The sequence below is a fragment of the Chinchilla lanigera genome, unplaced genomic scaffold (assembly GCF_000276665.1).
Source record: "Chinchilla lanigera isolate Chin_1 unplaced genomic scaffold, ChiLan1.0 scaffold00094, whole genome shotgun sequence".
In the NCBI taxonomy this organism is placed as follows: domain Eukaryota; kingdom Metazoa; phylum Chordata; class Mammalia; order Rodentia; family Chinchillidae; genus Chinchilla; species Chinchilla lanigera.
The window spans coordinates 1694496-1712551 of NW_004955495.1; the positions used below are offsets into that span (position 1 = coordinate 1694496).

At 54.5% G+C, this 18056-nt stretch overlaps 1 protein-coding gene across 1 annotated transcript; it reads right to left on the bottom strand.

Annotated features, from left to right (window-relative positions):
* Positions 1-10199: 10199 nt before the first annotated feature.
* Keap1 (kelch-like ECH-associated protein 1) lies at positions 10200-16844 on the bottom strand (the record flags this gene model as incomplete). The annotated part of the gene is given in 5 exon segments (XM_013505131.1): positions 10200-10885; positions 11426-11602; positions 12043-12248; positions 13705-14390; positions 16157-16844. Coding segments are annotated over 5 exon segments (1875 nt in total). The 3' UTR covers positions 10200-10718.
* Positions 16845-18056: the final 1212 nt, after the last annotated feature.

The window sequence follows — 18056 nt, forward strand, 5'->3', positions numbered from 1 at the left end:
CATGAGCCCCTATGTGCAGACAGTATTTTTTTCCCTTGATGGAAATAGAAGCCAGGGCCTTGTGCATGGTAGACAAGGACTTCACATCCTCAGGCCTAGCTATGCAGGGTGTTTGTTTTATTGTTGTTGTTCAGTACTGCAGATTAAACTCAGGACCTTTACACTGAGCTATATCCCCAGCCCTTTGATTGATGGATTGATTGATTGTTTTTTTGTTTTGTTTTGTTTTGTTTTGTCTTCTGGTACTGGGAATTGAACTCACCACCTTGTGCTTGCCAGGCAGACACTGTGCCGCTGAGCTAAATCCCCAGCCCTGATTGATTGTTTTTTTGAGACAGGGTCTCAAGATACAGTTCAGGCTGGTCTTGAACTCATGGTAATCCTCTTGCCTCAGCCTCCCAAGTGCTAGGATTAGAGGCATACGCCACCACGGCTGGTTTATTTTTTGAGACAGTGTCTTGCTAAGTCACTAAATTGCCTAAACTAGGTTCAAACTTTCAATCCTCCTGCCTCAGCCTCCTAAATGCTGTGTTTGCAGGTGTGTGACACTATGCCCCACTTCTTTTGCCTTTTGCAGTGCTGGGGATGGAACCCAGGGCCTTATGCAGAAGCTTAACCAGTCAGCCCTGCCTCGGGGCTGAGTAACTAGACAGCACAGTGTACCTGTAGATTATGGATTTACAAAACACACGCATGTTCTGAAACAGAATGGTGTCATCGTGCCCACATCCAAGGAAAGGGGGATGGAAAGACTGACCCCATAATCCGCCAGCTGTCTGTAGCCACCAGTCACTTGGAGGTTTTAGTTTTGAGGTTTTGGGGGGTGGTTTGGCTTTTGTTTTTGGTGTTTTTTTTGTTTTGTTTTGTTTTGTTTTGTTTTGTTTTGTTTTGTTTTTTGTCTTTTTGAGACAAGGTCTCGCCAGGCAGTTCACACAAGCCTTGAGCTCACTTTGTAGCCCAGGCTGGTCTCGAACTCAGAATGATCCTCCTGCCTCAGCCTCCCGGGTGCTGGGATTACAGGCGCGCACCACCACACATAGCAGGCTTTTGTTTTATACTGGGCACTGGGGATTGAGCCCAGGGCCCTTGCTTTAAACAACATCCCCACCCCATTTTTATGTTTTTCCCCCCCTTTTCTATGTTTTGAGACAGTCTTGCTAAATCTCCAATTGCTCAGGCTAGGTTTGAATTCGCGATCCTGCCTCAGCCTCCCAGAGTTCCAGGACGACAGGTGTACACCACCACACTGGGCACGGGACTCTGGGCTTCTGTCCCCGCGGCAGCTGGGTGAACTTGAGGGTGATCTTTCTCACCTCCAATGGTCTCCTCTACAAAGTCCGGCCTGGAGGTGGCGCTCAAGGTAGAGCTCGGGCTTCCGTTCTCCCCGAGTTGCGTCTGGGCACCAGAGGGGAAAAGCCAGGACCTTCAAGGCTGCCTGCGAGCAGTCCTCGGGGACTGCTCCGCATGGGTGTCATCCAGCAAGTCAGCCGCGGGCCATGTGTGCTAGTGGGTGCTGGCACTGTACTACTGCAGTGCTATTCAGGGGCTGGCATTTTAATTTTCCTTTCCTTGAAGTAACCGCTTGTGGCCAGCGGCTACCGTACCAGGCCGTGCAGTTCTGGATCTTAAAGCCAGGGAGCGCGTGGAAAGTGGTTGGGCATGCAGAGCTCCATCCTTGACAGTGGCCATGGAGGTTCCCAGTACACTGGGAGTAGTGGTGTCTTTCTGTAATCCCGGTACTCTGGAAGGCTGAGGCAGGAGAAATCCCAAGTATGAGCCCCGCTTGGGCTTTTTTTTTTTTTTTGCCTTTTTGAGACAGGGTTTCGCTACGCAGTTCAGGCTGGCGGTGAACTCACTTTATAGCCCAAGCGGTCCTCAAACTCACCGCAATCCTCCTGTCTCAGCCTCCCAAGTGCTGGGATTTTAGCAATTTAGCAAGATTCTGTCTCAAAAATAAAAGAGGGCTGACCCTGAGTTCAGTTCCCAGAACAAGGGGGAGAAAAAGTTTCCAGCAGATACAACAGTCCCTTCCCCTGAGGAATGGGAAGCGGCCTGGGCCCAGGGGAAGAAATAAAACCGGGAAAGTAGGTGGAAGGTCCCGGATGTTTGAACTTTATGCAAGAAGCCATGCGGAGACCCAGACATTGTCCCCAGAGAGTTGCAAAGGAGGCAGAGCGGCGGAAAGGGCATCGGGTCGGGGATCAGGAGGTGACTGCCAACCCCAGGCTGCCGGAGGCCGTGCGGCGGCCCTGGGCAGGCCCTGCTCCTCCTGGCCTCAGTTTCCCCGAATGTAAAAGGGCAGCTGTCATATTCCAAACACCTCTCCTTCCGGCTCACAGTGGCAGGCTGAGAATTTGGGTCACAGGGTGCAGCTGGCATGTGACCGCTAGATGGCCCTAAATTTCCTGGGTGGGGAATTCATCTGTCCCCAGGCAAAGGTGACCGAGGGCGCTGCCCAAGATCCTGTAACCTGAACAGCCGAGGGGAGCCGAGCAAGGGAGCCAGTTCACTCTCTGAAGTTGATATAGGCCACACTTATTTTATTTTATTTTTTTAAAAAACAGGGTTTCACTGGACATGGTGAATGTGCTTGTCATCCTAGCTATGTCATTCAGGCATAGGAGGATTGCCTGAACAACATAACTAGGCTCTGTCTCAAAGCATATAAATAAAAATAAACAAATAAAATAAAGCAGGGTCTCACTGTATAGCCCAGGCTGGCCCCGAACTCCTGATGATTCTCCTGCCTCAGCCTCCCCGAGCGCTGGGATAACAGGTGTGCGCCTCCATGCCCAATCCCCTCTCCTTTATTTTTTAGTTTTTATTTTTTTTATTTTTTGGTATGGGGAATCAAACTCAGGACCTTGCGCATGCCAGACAGGCGCTTGTGCCACTGAGCTATATCCCCAGCCCCTCCTCTCCTTGAGATGGTATTATCACTGGCTCCATTTTGCAAATGAGGAAACGGGGCCAGTGTGGGAAATGAGGTGGTGATCTTGCTTTGCCGGTAATAACTGCGGGAGGAAAGAAGTAAGGGTTGAGGTGTAACTCAATGCAAGGGAGCTGCAGAGGCCTTGGGTTCTGTCCCCAGCATCTCAAAAAGCAAAAAGAAAAGATGGGCTGGGCAGCACTTGTAACCCAGGCTACCCCAAAAGCTAAGCCCAGGATGCCAACAATAGCCAGAGCAAAATAACTACTTCAAAAACAACAAAAAATATTTTATTTCTCCATGAAGATATTAAGTGTTTTAGCCAGCTGTGGAGGTGCATACCTATAATCCCAACACTCTGAGAGGCTGAGGCAGGAAGATGACAGTTCAAGCCCAGCCTGGGCCACTTGTTGTTTTTCTGAGACAGGTATAGACCAGGCTGGCCTCAAACTCAAGGCCATCCTCTTGCCTCGTGTTATGGTTTATGTCTGGGTGTCCCCCCAAAGCCTCATGCGGCCATGGGGCAGGCTTTTAAAGTTTGATTGATTAGGGGTGTGAGAGCCACACCCACCCTGGGGTGGATAGTTTGCATATGTAAGGGAGAGGAAAAGAGTGCTTGAGGCCAGTCCTCCTCCGCCATTCCGCCCCGTGTGTGGTTGCTGCTTTTGCTGTGTTCTGCACCAGGAGCTGTAGCCCTCTGCCATGTGCCAGTCTGCCTTGTAATCTGCCAAGTATGGACTGAAACCTCCACAAACTGTAAGCGAAATAAACCTTTCCTTCCTTCATTTTGGGCGTCAGGTATTTTGTCCCAGCAATGAGAAAAAAGTAACCAAGACACTCGGCCTCCCGAGTGCTGGGATTACAGCTGTGTGCTCCCACTCACCCTAGCCTGGGCAGTTTAGTGACTTAGATCCTGTCTCAAAATATAAAAATAAAATAATAAGTAAATAAATAAAATGGAGCCAGGCATGGTGGCTTGCGCCTGTAATCCCAGCATTCTGGAGGCTGAGACAGGAGGGTTGCTTGTGAGTTCAAGACCCGCCTGGGCTACAAAGTGAGCTCAAGGCCAGCCTGAACTGCATAGCAAGACACTGTCTCAAACAGACAAAGAAAAACAACAAAAAAACCCTCTTTTTGATATTTTCTTTCTTTCTTTCTTTCTTTAGTCTTCCTGAGACAGGGTTTCACTACGCAGTTCAAGGGGGTCTTGAACTCACTTTTTAGCCCAGGCTGGCCTTGAACTTGCTGTGATCCTCCTGCCTCAGCCTCCTGAGTGCTGAGATTACAGGCGTGCGCCACCATGCCCGGCTTCTTTAATATTTTCTGAGAATTTTTGAAGTTGAGCATGTGTTACTTTTACAATTAGGGGACAGAAAAAGCAGCCAGCATTATGCTGGAAGCCTCCAAGCACGGGAGAGACACAGCTCAGCTCTAGATTCTCTTTGCTTATGTTTTGGTCCTAACTCTGCACAGTTAATGGCTGGGTTAGACAGAACCAGTTACTTATGTACTAGGTGCCTCATTTCTCTCGTTGTTACCTGCATATGACAGATTTCCTGGGTGGTTGCTATGTGCCAGGCACCGACTGTTTTACGTCAGTGATCACATTTAATTCTCGCAGCAGCCCTATCAGATAACACTACTATAAAATGTTCTGGGAGCTGGATGTGGTGCTGCATGCTCGTAATCCCAGCGCTCGGGAGGCTGAGGCTGGAGGATTTCCCAGAGTTCGAGGTCAGCCAGGACTACACAGTGAGTTAAGGCCAGCCTGAACTGCACAGCAAGACCTTGTCTCAAAGAAAAATAATCAATTTTGTAAAAAAGGTCCTGAGCACAGACTGCAGGGGCAGGACCGGGAGCGCAAATCTTCGAGCGCCACCTAGAGTGGTGCTGGGGCGCTACAGCCGAATCAGGACGGAGCGCAAGCGCAGAGCGGATAAAAGGTGCAGCCCGAGGACAGGAGGGTGAATTTTTCTCTGCATTACAATTGGCTGGTGTAGTTGTCATCAGCTAAGAAAGTAGCCAATGAGGAGCGCAGCCGATTCGCCTTTGGAACCTGAGGGCTGCACCAGCCAGACGCCAGAAAGCTGCAGGTGCGACAGATGAAGTGACCTTCGTGTCACTTTCTTTTTGAAAAGGACCTTGCATGGTTCCTACTTTCTTAGGCGGACCCTGGCGTCCTCATTTTCTTTCTTTCTTTTTATTTTCTTTGAGACAGGGTCTCGCTATACACTTCAGGCTGGCCTTGAGCTCACTTTGTAGCCCAGGCTGGTCTCGAACTCACAACGACCCTCCTGCCTCAGCCTCCCGAGTGCTGGGATTACAGGCTTGATGCCACCATTCCCGGCACATTTTCTGAGACTAGGCTGGCGTTGTCGGCCGCCTTACCTTAGGGGTACACCAACCTGGCACGGTGCTGCCTCCTGGGAGTCACCCCACAGTCGTCCCCTCTTCCTTAGGGACATCAGACCGCAGCCACTCCTCCTGAGAGCGCCCTCGTGCCAGCGCCCAGACCAGCCGCACCTTGGTCCTTCCTGGCATAATCGCCTCCACCTGACGAACCCGCGTAACCCTGTGCTCGGGCTGGAGCCAAGGCCTTTGCACTGAACTCCATCCCTAGATTTTTTTACTTTTTACTTTGCGGCAAGGTCTCACTAAGTCACCAAAGTGCCCAGGTTGGACTCAAACTTGGGATCCTCCTGCTTCAGCCTTCTAGAGTGCTGGAGTTACAAGCATGCACCGCCGTGCTCGGCTTAAACCCCTACTTGTTTTGAGAGCAAGGTCTTCCCCACTTCCGGTCCGAGGCAGAGCCCGGCTAGGAAGGGCCCAGTGGTCCCCGCAGCTTCAAAGATGCCCAGAACCCCGCCTGTGCCTCCTGCACCCCAGTATGGGAGCAGGGACTGGAAGCCCAGCTCCGCCCTCGGTTGGTGGAGGATGAAAGTAGATGACAAAGGAACTTGCTTTCTCTTATGTCGCATGAGAAATCGTCTAAAGGAACTGGGCCTGGTTCTCCCGAAATAGGAGCCGCAGGAAAGGTGTGCAGCTGCCGCGACTCGCTCACCAGGCGCTGTTGCGCTGACGGCACACACTGGGGGTGGCCGGGCTGCCCTCTGACAGAGGAATGACTCAGTGCCATGAAGTTCCGAGAGCTCTACTGCGCAGGTCGTCGTGGATAGACGGGGCTCCCATGCGGGCGTGCAGGGGCACGCCTGTCATCCCAGCACTCCGGGACGCCGGGGCAGGAGGACTGTGAGTTTGAGCCTGGCCTGGGCAACATAGCAGTTTAGCGAGACCCTGTGTGAAAGTAAAAAGGGCCGGAGATGTAGCTCCGTGCAAAGGCCCTGGGTTCCATCCCCATTACCGAAAAAACAAAACTGGAAAGGGTTTGGCCGGGAGGGACCGAGAGAAGCAGGGAGGCTTCAACAGAGCCGGCAGAGTCCAGAGCCTTAGGGAAACGCTCGGGAGGCTTGCGTGGCCCCCGCACATTCCTCAGGGCCAGGAACGTCGCTGGACTGCAGCTGTGGCGCAGGGGAGAGCCCCGTCCAGCAGCAGGGGGCTCCGGGTTCCATCCCCAGCACCGTTCAGCAGTGACTGGGTTGGAACAAGACCAAAGATAACCGGGGACGGGAAAGAGGGGGCTCTGTCAAGGACAACCTTTGAGTTGTGCAGGGTGACTGATCGACAGCTGGCAGGGACAGCCCTGTGACGGTAGGTAACGGTGGTGCGCTGTGCAATTTGCTAAGTCTTACTATGTAGCCCAGGCTGGCCTTGCACTCAAAGCGATCCTCCTGCCTCAGCCTCCTGAGCGCTGGGATCACAGGCGTGCACCACCACACCTGGCCGAAAGGGTGGATCTTAAGTGAAGAAAGAAAGGTGAGAGAGGTAGAGAGCAAGGGACAAAGAACAGAAGAGAACTACATGAGGTGATGAAAATATTCTAGCTTACTTGCAACTATAAATATTCCACAATGCATGTGCTATCAAATCACCGGGTTGTAGCTTTTTTTTTTTTTTTCTTTCTTGTTTTACTGTCCTGGAGATTGAACTGCATCCCTAGCCATTTTTAATGTTTTTTATTTTGAGACAGAGTCTCACTAAGTTGTCCAGGCTCGATTCCAAATTTCCAAATTGCAACCCTACTGCCTCAGCCTCCCAGTACAGGGATTACAGGTATGAGCCACCACACTCAATTTTAATATGTCTTTATGAAAAAAAAAAACAACAAAAAATATATGTCATTGTTTCATGCACTCATCATAATTGTACACATAGTATTCATGGGCTATAGTATATGCAATGTGTAATTGGCTTATATATCCTATCAAATATTTATATTTGCTTTGTGGAAACATTCAAAATCCTTTGGTTTAGCTATTTTGGTTTGTTTTTGAGACAGGGTCTCACTATGTAGTGCAGGCTAGCCTGGGACTTGCTTACATAGCTCAGGTTGACCTGGAACTCAGGGGGCAATCCTTCCGCCTCAGCCTCCCAAGTGCTGGGATTACAGGCATGCACTACCACACCCAGCTGTTTTAGCTGTTTTGAAATATATAATTGTTAGCCACACCTGCCTGATGGCTATCAAAACTTAGAAATTTGAAGTTGTTTTGTTTTGTTTTGTTTTGACACAGGGCCTCACTATGTAGCGCAGGCTGGCCTTGAACTTGGTTATGTAGCCCAGGTTGGCCTTGATCTCATGGCAATCCTCCTGTCTCAGCCTCCTGAGGGCTGGGATTAGGGGCATGCGCCACCATTCCCAGCTTGTTTTGGTTTTTCGAGACAGGGTTTCACTATGTAGTTCAGGGTGGTCTTGATCTCACTATGTAGTCCAGGCAGCAGAGCTTGCATGGTGCGACACACCTGTAATCTCAGCGCTCTAGAAGCTAGAACAGGAGGATCACGGCAAATTCGAGGCCAACCTGGGATACACAGGAAGACCTTCTCAAAAAAAGAAAAAACCAAAATACCCACGAGGGGTCGCTGTTCGCCCTTTGGACAAAACCTCCTAAATCAGCCTGCGGGCCTTTCCAGGTTAGACTCCGTCACAAAATAACGCGGGGCAAGTCGGACCGGGGCAAGTCGGACGTCCTGCAGATAAGGTCAATCAGAGAGGATTTTTTTCTTTTTGTTTGTCTTATTTTCTTTTCATTTTTGGCCCTGGTAGGTGGAAGCCAGGGCCTCACACCCCAAGCTCCAAGAGTTTGAAATAACACAGGGAAAATACTATGCTGTCCTTAAAGATTACCCTGAGGCCTGGTGGAGTGGCACATAGCACACTTCCTGGCATTCCAGGGACTCGGGAGGCTGAGGCAGGAGGATCACTGCGAGTTTCAGGCCAGGAAGGGGTACATAGTGAGTTCAAGGCCAGCCTGGACTACATAGTGAGGCAATGTCTCAAAAAAACAGGCAGTAAGTGACACAAACGGGTGCCATGGTGCCCACCTGTAATTCCAGCACTCTGGGAGGCTGATGTCAGACAGTTGTAAGTTGGACCCAGGCTGGGCAATGTAGCAAGCCTCTGTATCTAAATAAACAAGGGTGGTGGCTGGAAATGTAGTTCAGTGCAAAGGTCCTGGGGTCAATCCCAGACAGGCAACTCTTGTGGGCCTCTTCTATCGACCCAGGTCCCGCCTGTGAGCTCCCCTCCACCCCCATGTCACCTGTCCAACCCCAACCACCCTCACCTCTCACCTAGATTTCTGCAGGCTTCCTTAAACCACTGGGTCCCAGCCAGCACTTTGCAATGTGAGGTCCCACCATCCCACGCAGGCTTGGCAAGGGCTACACCAGAGCTGGATGCCTGCCTGGCCTTGTGACCAATGGGGTTTGGGGTTTTTTTTTGGGGGGGTACTGAGGATTGAACCCAGAGCTTTCACACTGAACTACATTCCCAGCCCCCCCTTTCAGCCCCTTATTTTTTATTTGAAGCAGGGTCTCACACTAAATTCCCCAGGCTGAGCCGGGCATGGTGGTGCACACCTGTAATCCCAGCACTCAGGAGGCTGAGGCAGGAGGATCGTTGTGAGTTTGAGACCAGCCTGGGCTACAAAGTGAGCTCAAGACCAGCCTGAATTGCATAGTGAGACCCTGTCTCAAAAAGACAAAACTAAATAAATTCCCCAGGTTGGGCTCCAGTTTGAGATCCTGTCTCAGCTTCCCAGAGTGCTGGGATTACAGGTGAGTATCACTGCACCCAGCTGGTTCAGGTTTAACTAGGGCTGAGGGATTCTCAATGTTCAAATGAGGACACCCCATTTAAGAGGCTGAGGCAGGAGGATCGTTGTAAGTTCAAGACCAGGCTAGGCTACAAGGTGAGCTCAAGGACAGCCTGAACTGCACAGCGAGACCCTGTCTCAAAAAGACAAAAAAATAAAAATAAAAAATAAAAAAGCCTGGCTCTGCACTGGGTCTGTAGCCCCCGTGGCAATGCATTGAGTTCAAATCACTCACCTGCAGGTTAGATGCTGCTGCTTCAACTTTCTGCAACTTTCCGTGGTTGGCTGGAGGCCTCTTTAACAACCCTTCCCCTTAGCATCATAGGATCAGAAAGTGCACTGACGTGCTCTGGGGCAGAGCAGTGCCTGGGGTTCAGGCCTCATCAACGCACAGCCCAAAACCCAATCCAAACCAAACCAAAAACAACCACCATGATAAAACCAAGTTTCATAAGCCGGGTGTGGTGGCGCACACCTGTAATCCCAGCACTCGGGAGGCTGAGGCAGGAGGATCGTTGCAAGTTCCAGACCAGCCTAGGCTACACAGTGAGCTCAAGGCCAGCCTGAACTGCATAGCGAGACCCTGTCTCAAAAAGACCCAAAAAGAAAAAATTCAAGTTTCAGAAAAAATGGCCAGATTGCCAAGGAATTCAGAAGGTGTGTTGAGATGGTAAGCCTTAAAATGTCAGCTGTGCTGAGCCCGGCATAATGGCGCACGCCTGTCACCCAGCACTTGGGAGGCTGAGGCAGGAGGACTGACACCAGTTCCAGGCCAGCCTGGGTTAATTTTTGAGACTTTGTCTCAAAAAAATAAAACAAAACAAATTGTGTTTCGTGTATGAAACAGACCTCTGGGGGCCCTGGAGGTGACAAGGAGTTAGGTCACTGGCTTCAAAAGTGAGAGACAGATCCGTGGCTGGCCCATGGGAAAGAGGCGCCCTACATAGGAAAATGGGACAAGCTGAGATAACAAACCAGTTCCAAATCCACAACTTAAACGCAGGTGAAAAGCCTCCTGTCACTTATGTCCCCAGGGCTCCACTCTCTGCTCAGGCTGGGTAGAAGACAGTGTTAGTCTGTTCTTTATTTTCACTGGAAACTTACAGGGTTATTTATCAACAGAGCAACTGTCCCCACGGTCACTGCGGCTTTTCTGGAGGGACCCAGCCCTGGGGACCATGTTTCCTGAGGGGCCTCAGCCCGAGGCCTCACCCGGCCCCTGCCTCAGTCTGTGGGCGCTGACTGGAGAAGCAGCCTCGGGCGGCACCTGCTCGCACCCTGAGGGGGCGGCGGCTGCCGTGGCCCAGTCCCCAGCAGGGAAGGGGACCTTCTCCGCCCGCCCCCCCCGCCCCCCCAGGGCACGCTGTGGACACTCCTGGGCGGCTCGGAGGGGCTTGGGGCTTCCTGCTCTGGTCTCTCTTCTTTCTGGTTATCTCCTGCACATGGAGGTGGCCCGGCCCCCCCTGGAGGACGAGATCTGCTGTCACTTTTTTTGTCCCTGTTTTATGTATGGAAACAATGCTGTGGGTCAGACCGTCTCTCTCTTTTTTTTTTGCCCAAGAAGCATAAGTGCTTCAACAGGTACAGTTCCGTTGGTCGATCTGCTTCCGGCAGGGCTCCATGGTGACAGCAACGCCCACCCCGCTGCGGCCGGAAGTCATTCGGGTCACCTCACTCCAGGTGTCTGTGTCTGGGTCGTAGCATTCCACACTGTCCAGGAACGTGTGACCGTCATAACCTCCTGCAGGGAGAGCAGAGGGGACAGTCACTACGCGTGCCAGCTCTGAGGACAAGAAGAAGAAAGGGTAGCCAGGCGTGGGGGCACATGCCTGTCATCCCAGCACCACGGGAAGCCAAGGCAGGAGGATCCCAAATTGGAGCACAGCCTCGGCACTTAGTGAGTCCCCGTCTCAAAATTTAAAAATAATAGGGTGCTGGGGATATAGCTCAGTGGTAGAGTACCTGCCTACCATGCATAAGGCCCTGAGTCCAATCCCCAGTACCACACACATACACACACACAAAAATTTTGAAGGCCAGGCGTGGTGGCACACGCCTGTAATCCCCGCACTGAGGAGGCTGAAGCAGGAAGATTGCTGCGAGTTCAAGGCCAGCCTCAACTGCATAGTGAAATCTTGGCTCAAAAAGACAAAATAATAATAATAATAAAGGGCTGGGGTTGTAGCTCAGTGCAAAAGCCCTGAGATCAATCCCCAGCATAGAGAAACTTAAAGAGGGGGCCAGTGGGACTCCTCCCCCAACCCCTCCGCCCAGGTCTCACCCAGGACGTAGATTCTCCCCTGGTGCACGGTAATCCCCAGGGCGCTCCGCCGGTGCTTCATGGAGGCCACAAACGTCCAGGTCTCGGTCTCCACGTCGTAGCGCTCCACGCTGTTGAGCTGGTCCTGACCGTCGTAGCCGCCCGCAGCATAGATGCAGTTGTGCAGTACGCAGACTCCTGAACCGCACCACACAGACGGGGTCACTCTGGAACCAGACTCAGGGGAACCCCAGCCACCACCGCCCTCTCTCCTCTACCCGGTCCTGAGGAACCCCTGAGAAACAAAGCCAGGAGCCAGGTGTGGTGGCGCACGCCTGTGATCCCAGCTACTTGGGAGGCTGAGGCAGGAGGATCACAGGTTGGAGGCCAGCTTGGTCAACTTAACAAGATCCTGTCTCGAAATAAAAATAAAAAGAGCTGGGGCGTGTGGCAGTGGGGGGTGGCTGCCTAGCCTGCGTGAGCCCCCAGTGATCCTACCGCCCCCGCAAAAAGAGAAGGAAAGGCAGAAGAGGGAGGCGTGGAGTCGGAGCGGCAGCGTTTCTGCCTGTGCCGCAGGGCTGGGGTGGACGCAGGCGGCCCGGGTGGGGCTGACCCCGGCTCCCCCCCGCAGCCCCCACCTGCCCCGCTGCGGATGCTGTTCATGGGGGCGATCAGGCGCCACTCGTTGTGCTCCGGGTAGTAGCACTCCGCTGAGTTGAGGCGGCTCGTCCCGTCGAAGCCCCCGACCGCGTAGAGCAGGCGGTTGAGGACAGCCACGCCCACACCGATCCTCCGGGTCAGCATCGGGGACACCAAGTGCCACTCGTCCCGCTCGGGCTCATACCTGCAATGGACAGGAGGAGGACAGCGGCCCCGTCACCTCCACGGCCACGCTGACTGCGGCCCGGTCCGCTCCTAGCTCCTCCTGCACCCGACCTCTTTTATTTCTTGCTGGTCCTGGGGTGCGAACGCAGGGGTGCTCTAGCACCGAGCTCCGTCCCCGCCCTCTTTATACTTTCCATTTGGAGACAGTACATTGGGTCTCGCTAAGTGGCCCGGGAGGGACTCAAACTTGCGACCCTCCTGCCTTAGCCTCTATGAACGCTGGGACGCCAGGCGTGTGCCACCACCTCGGCCAGCTCACGCGGCAGGGACCGCCTGAACCCTGACAGCTGGTCTCCGAGGATGGAGGGGTCAGGGCTCCGTTTTCCAGAGGAGACAGGCCCGCAGCCATCAACCGTCCAAGCCAGCCCACAGCACCCACAGCCCCGCCTCAGGCAGAGCACGAGCTGTGGGACAGTCTGGGGCAGGTGACACCCTCATTGTCCCTCATGCTACAGAGGATGAGACGAAGACCCGCAAGGTGACGGGGCACATCCAGGGCCACCACAGAACCCCGGTGCGAACACCTAGGCCTCTGCCCGGGCGGCTTCCTTGCAGCGGTGACAGAGGTGGGTGACCACACGTCCCGTTGGCCCGGGCACTTCTGGTTCATACCTGTGTTCCTGGAGTTATTAATAGTGTCCCTTTCCTTCTTGAAAGTGGCCCGCTGAGGGTGACGCACCATCCCACCATCCTATTTATAGACCACACACGTTAGAAGCCTCACGCATTGGTTTGAAATCCCCATTTGCAGCTCGCGCTGAACCCAGGGATTCCATATTTCTGCCAACTCATCAGCTGGGGAGCCTGCTTTGTTTTTTGGGCGGGGAGGGGTTGGGAAAGGTTCTGGAACCCAGGGCCTTGGCACTGGGCTCCATCCCCAGTCCTTTTTATTTTTCTATTTTGAGACAGGGTCTCACTTAAGTCACTAAGTTGCCCAGGCTGAACTGGAACTTGGGAGCCTCCTGCCTCAGCCTCCCAAGTGCTGGGGTGACAGGTATGTGCCACCGTGCCAAGCTTCAAAGGAGTTATATGGGTCTGGAAAGTCCCATCAGGAAGTCCCAGCCCCAGACACATGGTCCAAGGTCACTGCCTATACGTTTCCCAGGAGTTCATAGCTTCTCTCGATTGCCCCCACTTGCTGAAGGTAGAAAGCAGACACTCCCTTAGCATTAGGGAGAAGCCAGGCATGGGAGTGCACCCCAGTAATCCCAGCACCCTGGAGGCCGAGGCAGGAGGATCTCCACGGTTAGAAGCCAGCTTAGGCTATATAGTGAGATCAAGTTCAGCCTGAACTACACAGCCAGACCCAGTCTCAAAAAACCAAAATCAGCGTCAGGGAAAATCCCCACCATCCCGGAGGGACCATGAGCCACAGCTGGAGGGAGGCAGGTTCGAGCCCTCGGGCCGCCACTTACCTCTCCACGCTGTTGTGGTGGATGCAGCCGTGCGAGCCCCCCACGGCGTAGATGTGGCCATCGATGACACCCACGCCGATGCGGTTGCGGGGCACGCTCATCGGGGCGCAGGGCGACCACTGATTGGTCATGGGGTTGTAGCAGTCCAGGGCGTTGGAGTCGGTGTTGCCTTCCGGGGAGTTGTTGCGGCCGCCCACGGCGTAGAGCAGCCCGCCCACCACGCAGCCCGCCAGCCCGCTGCGGGGCACCTGCAGGTCGGCCAGGCGCAGCCAGCTGCCGTCGCTCGGGTTGTAGGCCTCCAGGTAGCTGAGCGACTGGCGGAAGTAGCCGCCGGCCGTGTAGATGAGGCGGCCCACCTTGGGCGCGCGGCAGGGCATGGCGGGCGTGGGCTTGTGCAGCGTGAGCTCCTGGAAGATCTGCACCAGGTAGTCCTTGCAGCGCGAGTCGCTCTGCAGGATCTCGCACTTCTGCAGCTGCATCTGCAGGAAGTGCGGCGTGAGCGCGTGGCAGCGCACGGCGCGCAGCAGCGCCTGCACGTAGAAGCGCCGCTGCTCGCAGTCGTACTTGACCCAGTTGATGCACGCGTGGAACACCTCGGATTCGCAGCGCACGTTCAGGTCGTCCCGGCTGATCAGCGTCGCTAGCTGGCAGTGCGACAGGTTGAAGAACTCCTCCTGCTTGGCCACCTGCAGAGGGCGCTAGTGTGACAGGCTGATTCCCACCGGTCCCTCCCAAAGGAACAAGGTTATGCAAAAAAAAAAAGTGTTTGTGTGTGTGTGTGTGTGTGTGTGTGGTACTGGGGATGGAACCCAGGGCCTTTGCACTGAGCAACATCCCTAGTCCTTTTGACCTTTTTAAAAATAATTTCCATTTCAAGATGAGGTCTGGCTAAATTGCCCAGGCTGGCCTGGAATTTAGGATCCTCCTGCCTCAGTCTCCCCAGTGCTCAGATGACAGCCATGCACCGCCATGCCCGGCTTTATTCAATGATCTTGGACCATTTTCTACTCAACTGGCCTCTGACAGTCTGTTTCCTCATCTGTGAAATGGAGTTTCGATTAGTACGAGTCTCAAGTGGGGCGGGGTGGCACATTCCTGGCATCCCAGTACCCAGGAGGAGGCTGAGGCAGGACTGTCATGAGTTTCAGGCCAGCCTGGGGATACATAGTGAGTTCAAGGCCAGCCTTGACTGCAAAGCGAGGCCCTGTCTCAATAAATAAATAATCAATCAAATGGTCAGTCTCATAGAATGTGTGGATTAACTGAGCTAGTACTATGTGATAGGCAGGTAACACGTGTACAGGTAAATGGGCAAAGACAATACTTTCTTTTTTTCCTCTCTGCAGTGCTGGGGATGGAACCCAGAGCCTCATGTATGGTAAGAAAACACTCTACCCCTGGGCTACATCCCTAGCCCAAAGACATACAGTACTTTATATTACGCATAACTGGGCACTGAACCCAGAGCCTTCACACTAAGCTACGTCTCCAGCCCTTTTCATTTTTTATTCTGAGTAGAGGTCTCACTAAATGTCTTCCTCAGGCTGGGCTGGAATTTGTGACCCTCCTGCCTCAGCCTCCCAGAGTCCTGGGGTGACAGGCAGGTTCCCCCATACCCGGCTGTTACTGCGATCTCTTGAAATATAACTCTTGGTTATTTTCTCTTGACAATTTCCTGCACAGAGAAATGAAAATGAAAGCAGAAACCGGCATAAAGACAGTACCGCGTGCACCCGAGGAAACACTACTAAGGGTCAAACCTGGGATCCACAGCGCGTCACGGGTGCTTAATAAATATCTGCTGGCTGACTACCTGCTCAGTGGGGCTGGGGATTGGCTGGTGCCATGCTCGCCACACTGTCCCCACCTTTGACCACCGGGAATCCAGAGCACCCAGCAACCAGCAAAAACCACACCTTCATCAATCACCCCAGATTTGCTGACTAGGAGCTCAGAACCTGGGTTTTCTCCAGTTCCCTGAGATCATTGTCTTTTTTTTGAGACCTGGTCTCATTACAGTTCAGGCTGGCCTTGAGCTCACTTTGTAGCCCAGGCTGGTCTCGCAAAAAAAATTTTTTTAAATTTTTATTCTTTTGAGACAGTGTCTTGCTGTGTACTCCAGGCTGGTCTTTTTGTTTGTTTGTTTGTTTTTTTGGTTTTTCTCCGGTACCGGGAACCAAACTCACGACCTTGCACTTGCCAGGCAAGCGCTTTTGCTGCTGAGCTAAATCCCCAGACCCCAGGCTGGTCTTGAACTCACTATATAGCCCAGGATGGCCTCACACTTTCAGCAGTCCTCCTGCCTCAGCCTCCCAAGCGCTAAGATGGCACCACCATGCCCGGCCCCAGTTCCCAACCTCGAGCTTTTTTATCCTGGGGTCAGACGGTGACAACACCTATCCGGCTCCATCCCTTCTCCTGACCACTGTCCCCAAAGCCCCTCCGGGCTCACCTCCCCGAAGTGCATGTAGATGTACTCGCGGGCCCGCTGGTGCAGCTCGGCACAGCCGATCTGCTCGGCGAAGTTGGCGATGCCGATGGCATTGCTAGGGTCGAGCTGCTCCACCAGGAAGTCGCTGCAGGCGCGCACGACGCTGTCGATCTGGTACATGACGGCGCCGTTCATGACGTGCAGCACGCACTTCTCGCCCATGGAGATGGACGCGGTGTAGGCGAACTCGATGAGCCGCTCCATGACCATTGGGTGGATGCCCTCGATGGACACCACCTCCATGCCCTGCTCCCGCAGCCCGTTGGTGAACATGGCCTTGAACACGGGGCTGGACGAGGCCAGCACCACCTTGTGCGCCATGAACTGCGCCGTGGGGATGTCCTCATACTTCACCTGCAGGGTGACATCGCACAGCTGCTGGCTGAGCCGAAGTTCGTTCATGATGCCGAAGGCCTGCTTCGTGTGGTCCTCCAGCGTGTAGCTGAAAGTGCGGTTGCCGTCCTGGGACGGGGTCACCTCGGCCTTGCATTCGGTGGACGCGTACATCACCGTGTCCCCGGCCCCCTCGGGGCACTTGGACTGCAGGGGCACGAATCGGCCGCGGGCCCCCGCCCTGCTAGGCCTGGGTTCCGGCTGCATGGGGTTCCGGGTGGCAAGGAGCAAGAGCACGAGTGGCAGTCAGAGGCCTGGAGAGGGGAGAGGACAAGGGCTGGGGGAGGGCCTGGGCTGGGCCAGCACCTGCCAGGCCTCCTTTTGGAGAGACAGTGATTCCTAGCGGGTCGTGGTGCTGTGTGCCCGTAATCCCAACACTCAGGAGGCTGAGGCAGGAAGGTCGCTGCGAGTTCCAGTCCAGCCTGAACTATATAGTGAGACCCTGTCTCAAAAATAATAGACAAATAAAAAGAAAAACATTGCAACGGCACTGTGACCACGTGTAAGTCACTTTGTCGCTTGGGGGCTGTTACTTTAAATCAGGTAGTTCGGGCCTCTGAGAGGGTGTGATTGGGGCTGAAACACAGGTGAACTAGGAAAGGGGTGGGGGAGTCGTCCAGGCAGCGCAGGCAGCATGTCCAAAGGCCGATGGGCGGCAGGCAAGGGGCAGTGTGGGGATCAAGGAGTGGCGAAAGATGCAGGCATTTGTGGAGACCGCGGAGACAGCCCCGGGACACGCTGTGTGTTTTATTTTGAAAGGGGATCGAAGAGGGCCAGGATCGCAGGGGAGCCCGACGGTCCAGGCTCAACCCTGAGCCACCTCCTCCCTATTTCCATCAGGGGCTGAAATGTTCCCCTTTGTTGGTTTTCTGAGGTCCCTGTCGCCCCCGCCCGTGGGCTTCAGAGCACAGGGCGCCGCCTGCAGCTCTGCGCAGCCCCCTCTCTGCTGCGCCCCGTGCCAAGCGCCTGGCACTGCGCAGCTGTCGCCCAGTGGGTCCGCGGTGACGGCTAGCTGGGCGCCAACGTACTGTGGCTGGCAGAGCGCCCTCGCGCACGGGGCCCCGGGCGTTGCTGGGGCCTCTCTCGGCGCCGAGGTTCCGAGCTCGCAGGGTCTTTGCCCAGGGCGTCCTCGGTGCCCCAGGGCTCTGGGCGCCCCCTTCCCCGGGAGCGCCGGGGCGACTGCGCATGCGCCGCCGAGCAGCGGCCCCAAGGCCCGGAGCGGGAAGTGACCCGGTCGCAGGCCCTCGCTGCCACCCCAGCGCGCGCCAGGCTCCCGGGGGAGGCCCTGGGTCTCCGGGACGCGGAGCCATGGGCGTTCCAGGGGACTGCAGCCCGATTTCGGGGCACCTCGGGCCACCCCACGGGTGGCGCCGTCCAACGCCGAGATCGGCCCGGGCCGCGCCCTCCTCGCTGCGCTCGGGGACATCGGGGTCGCCTGGGTCGCGGCGCGTGGTTTCCCGGGGCGCCG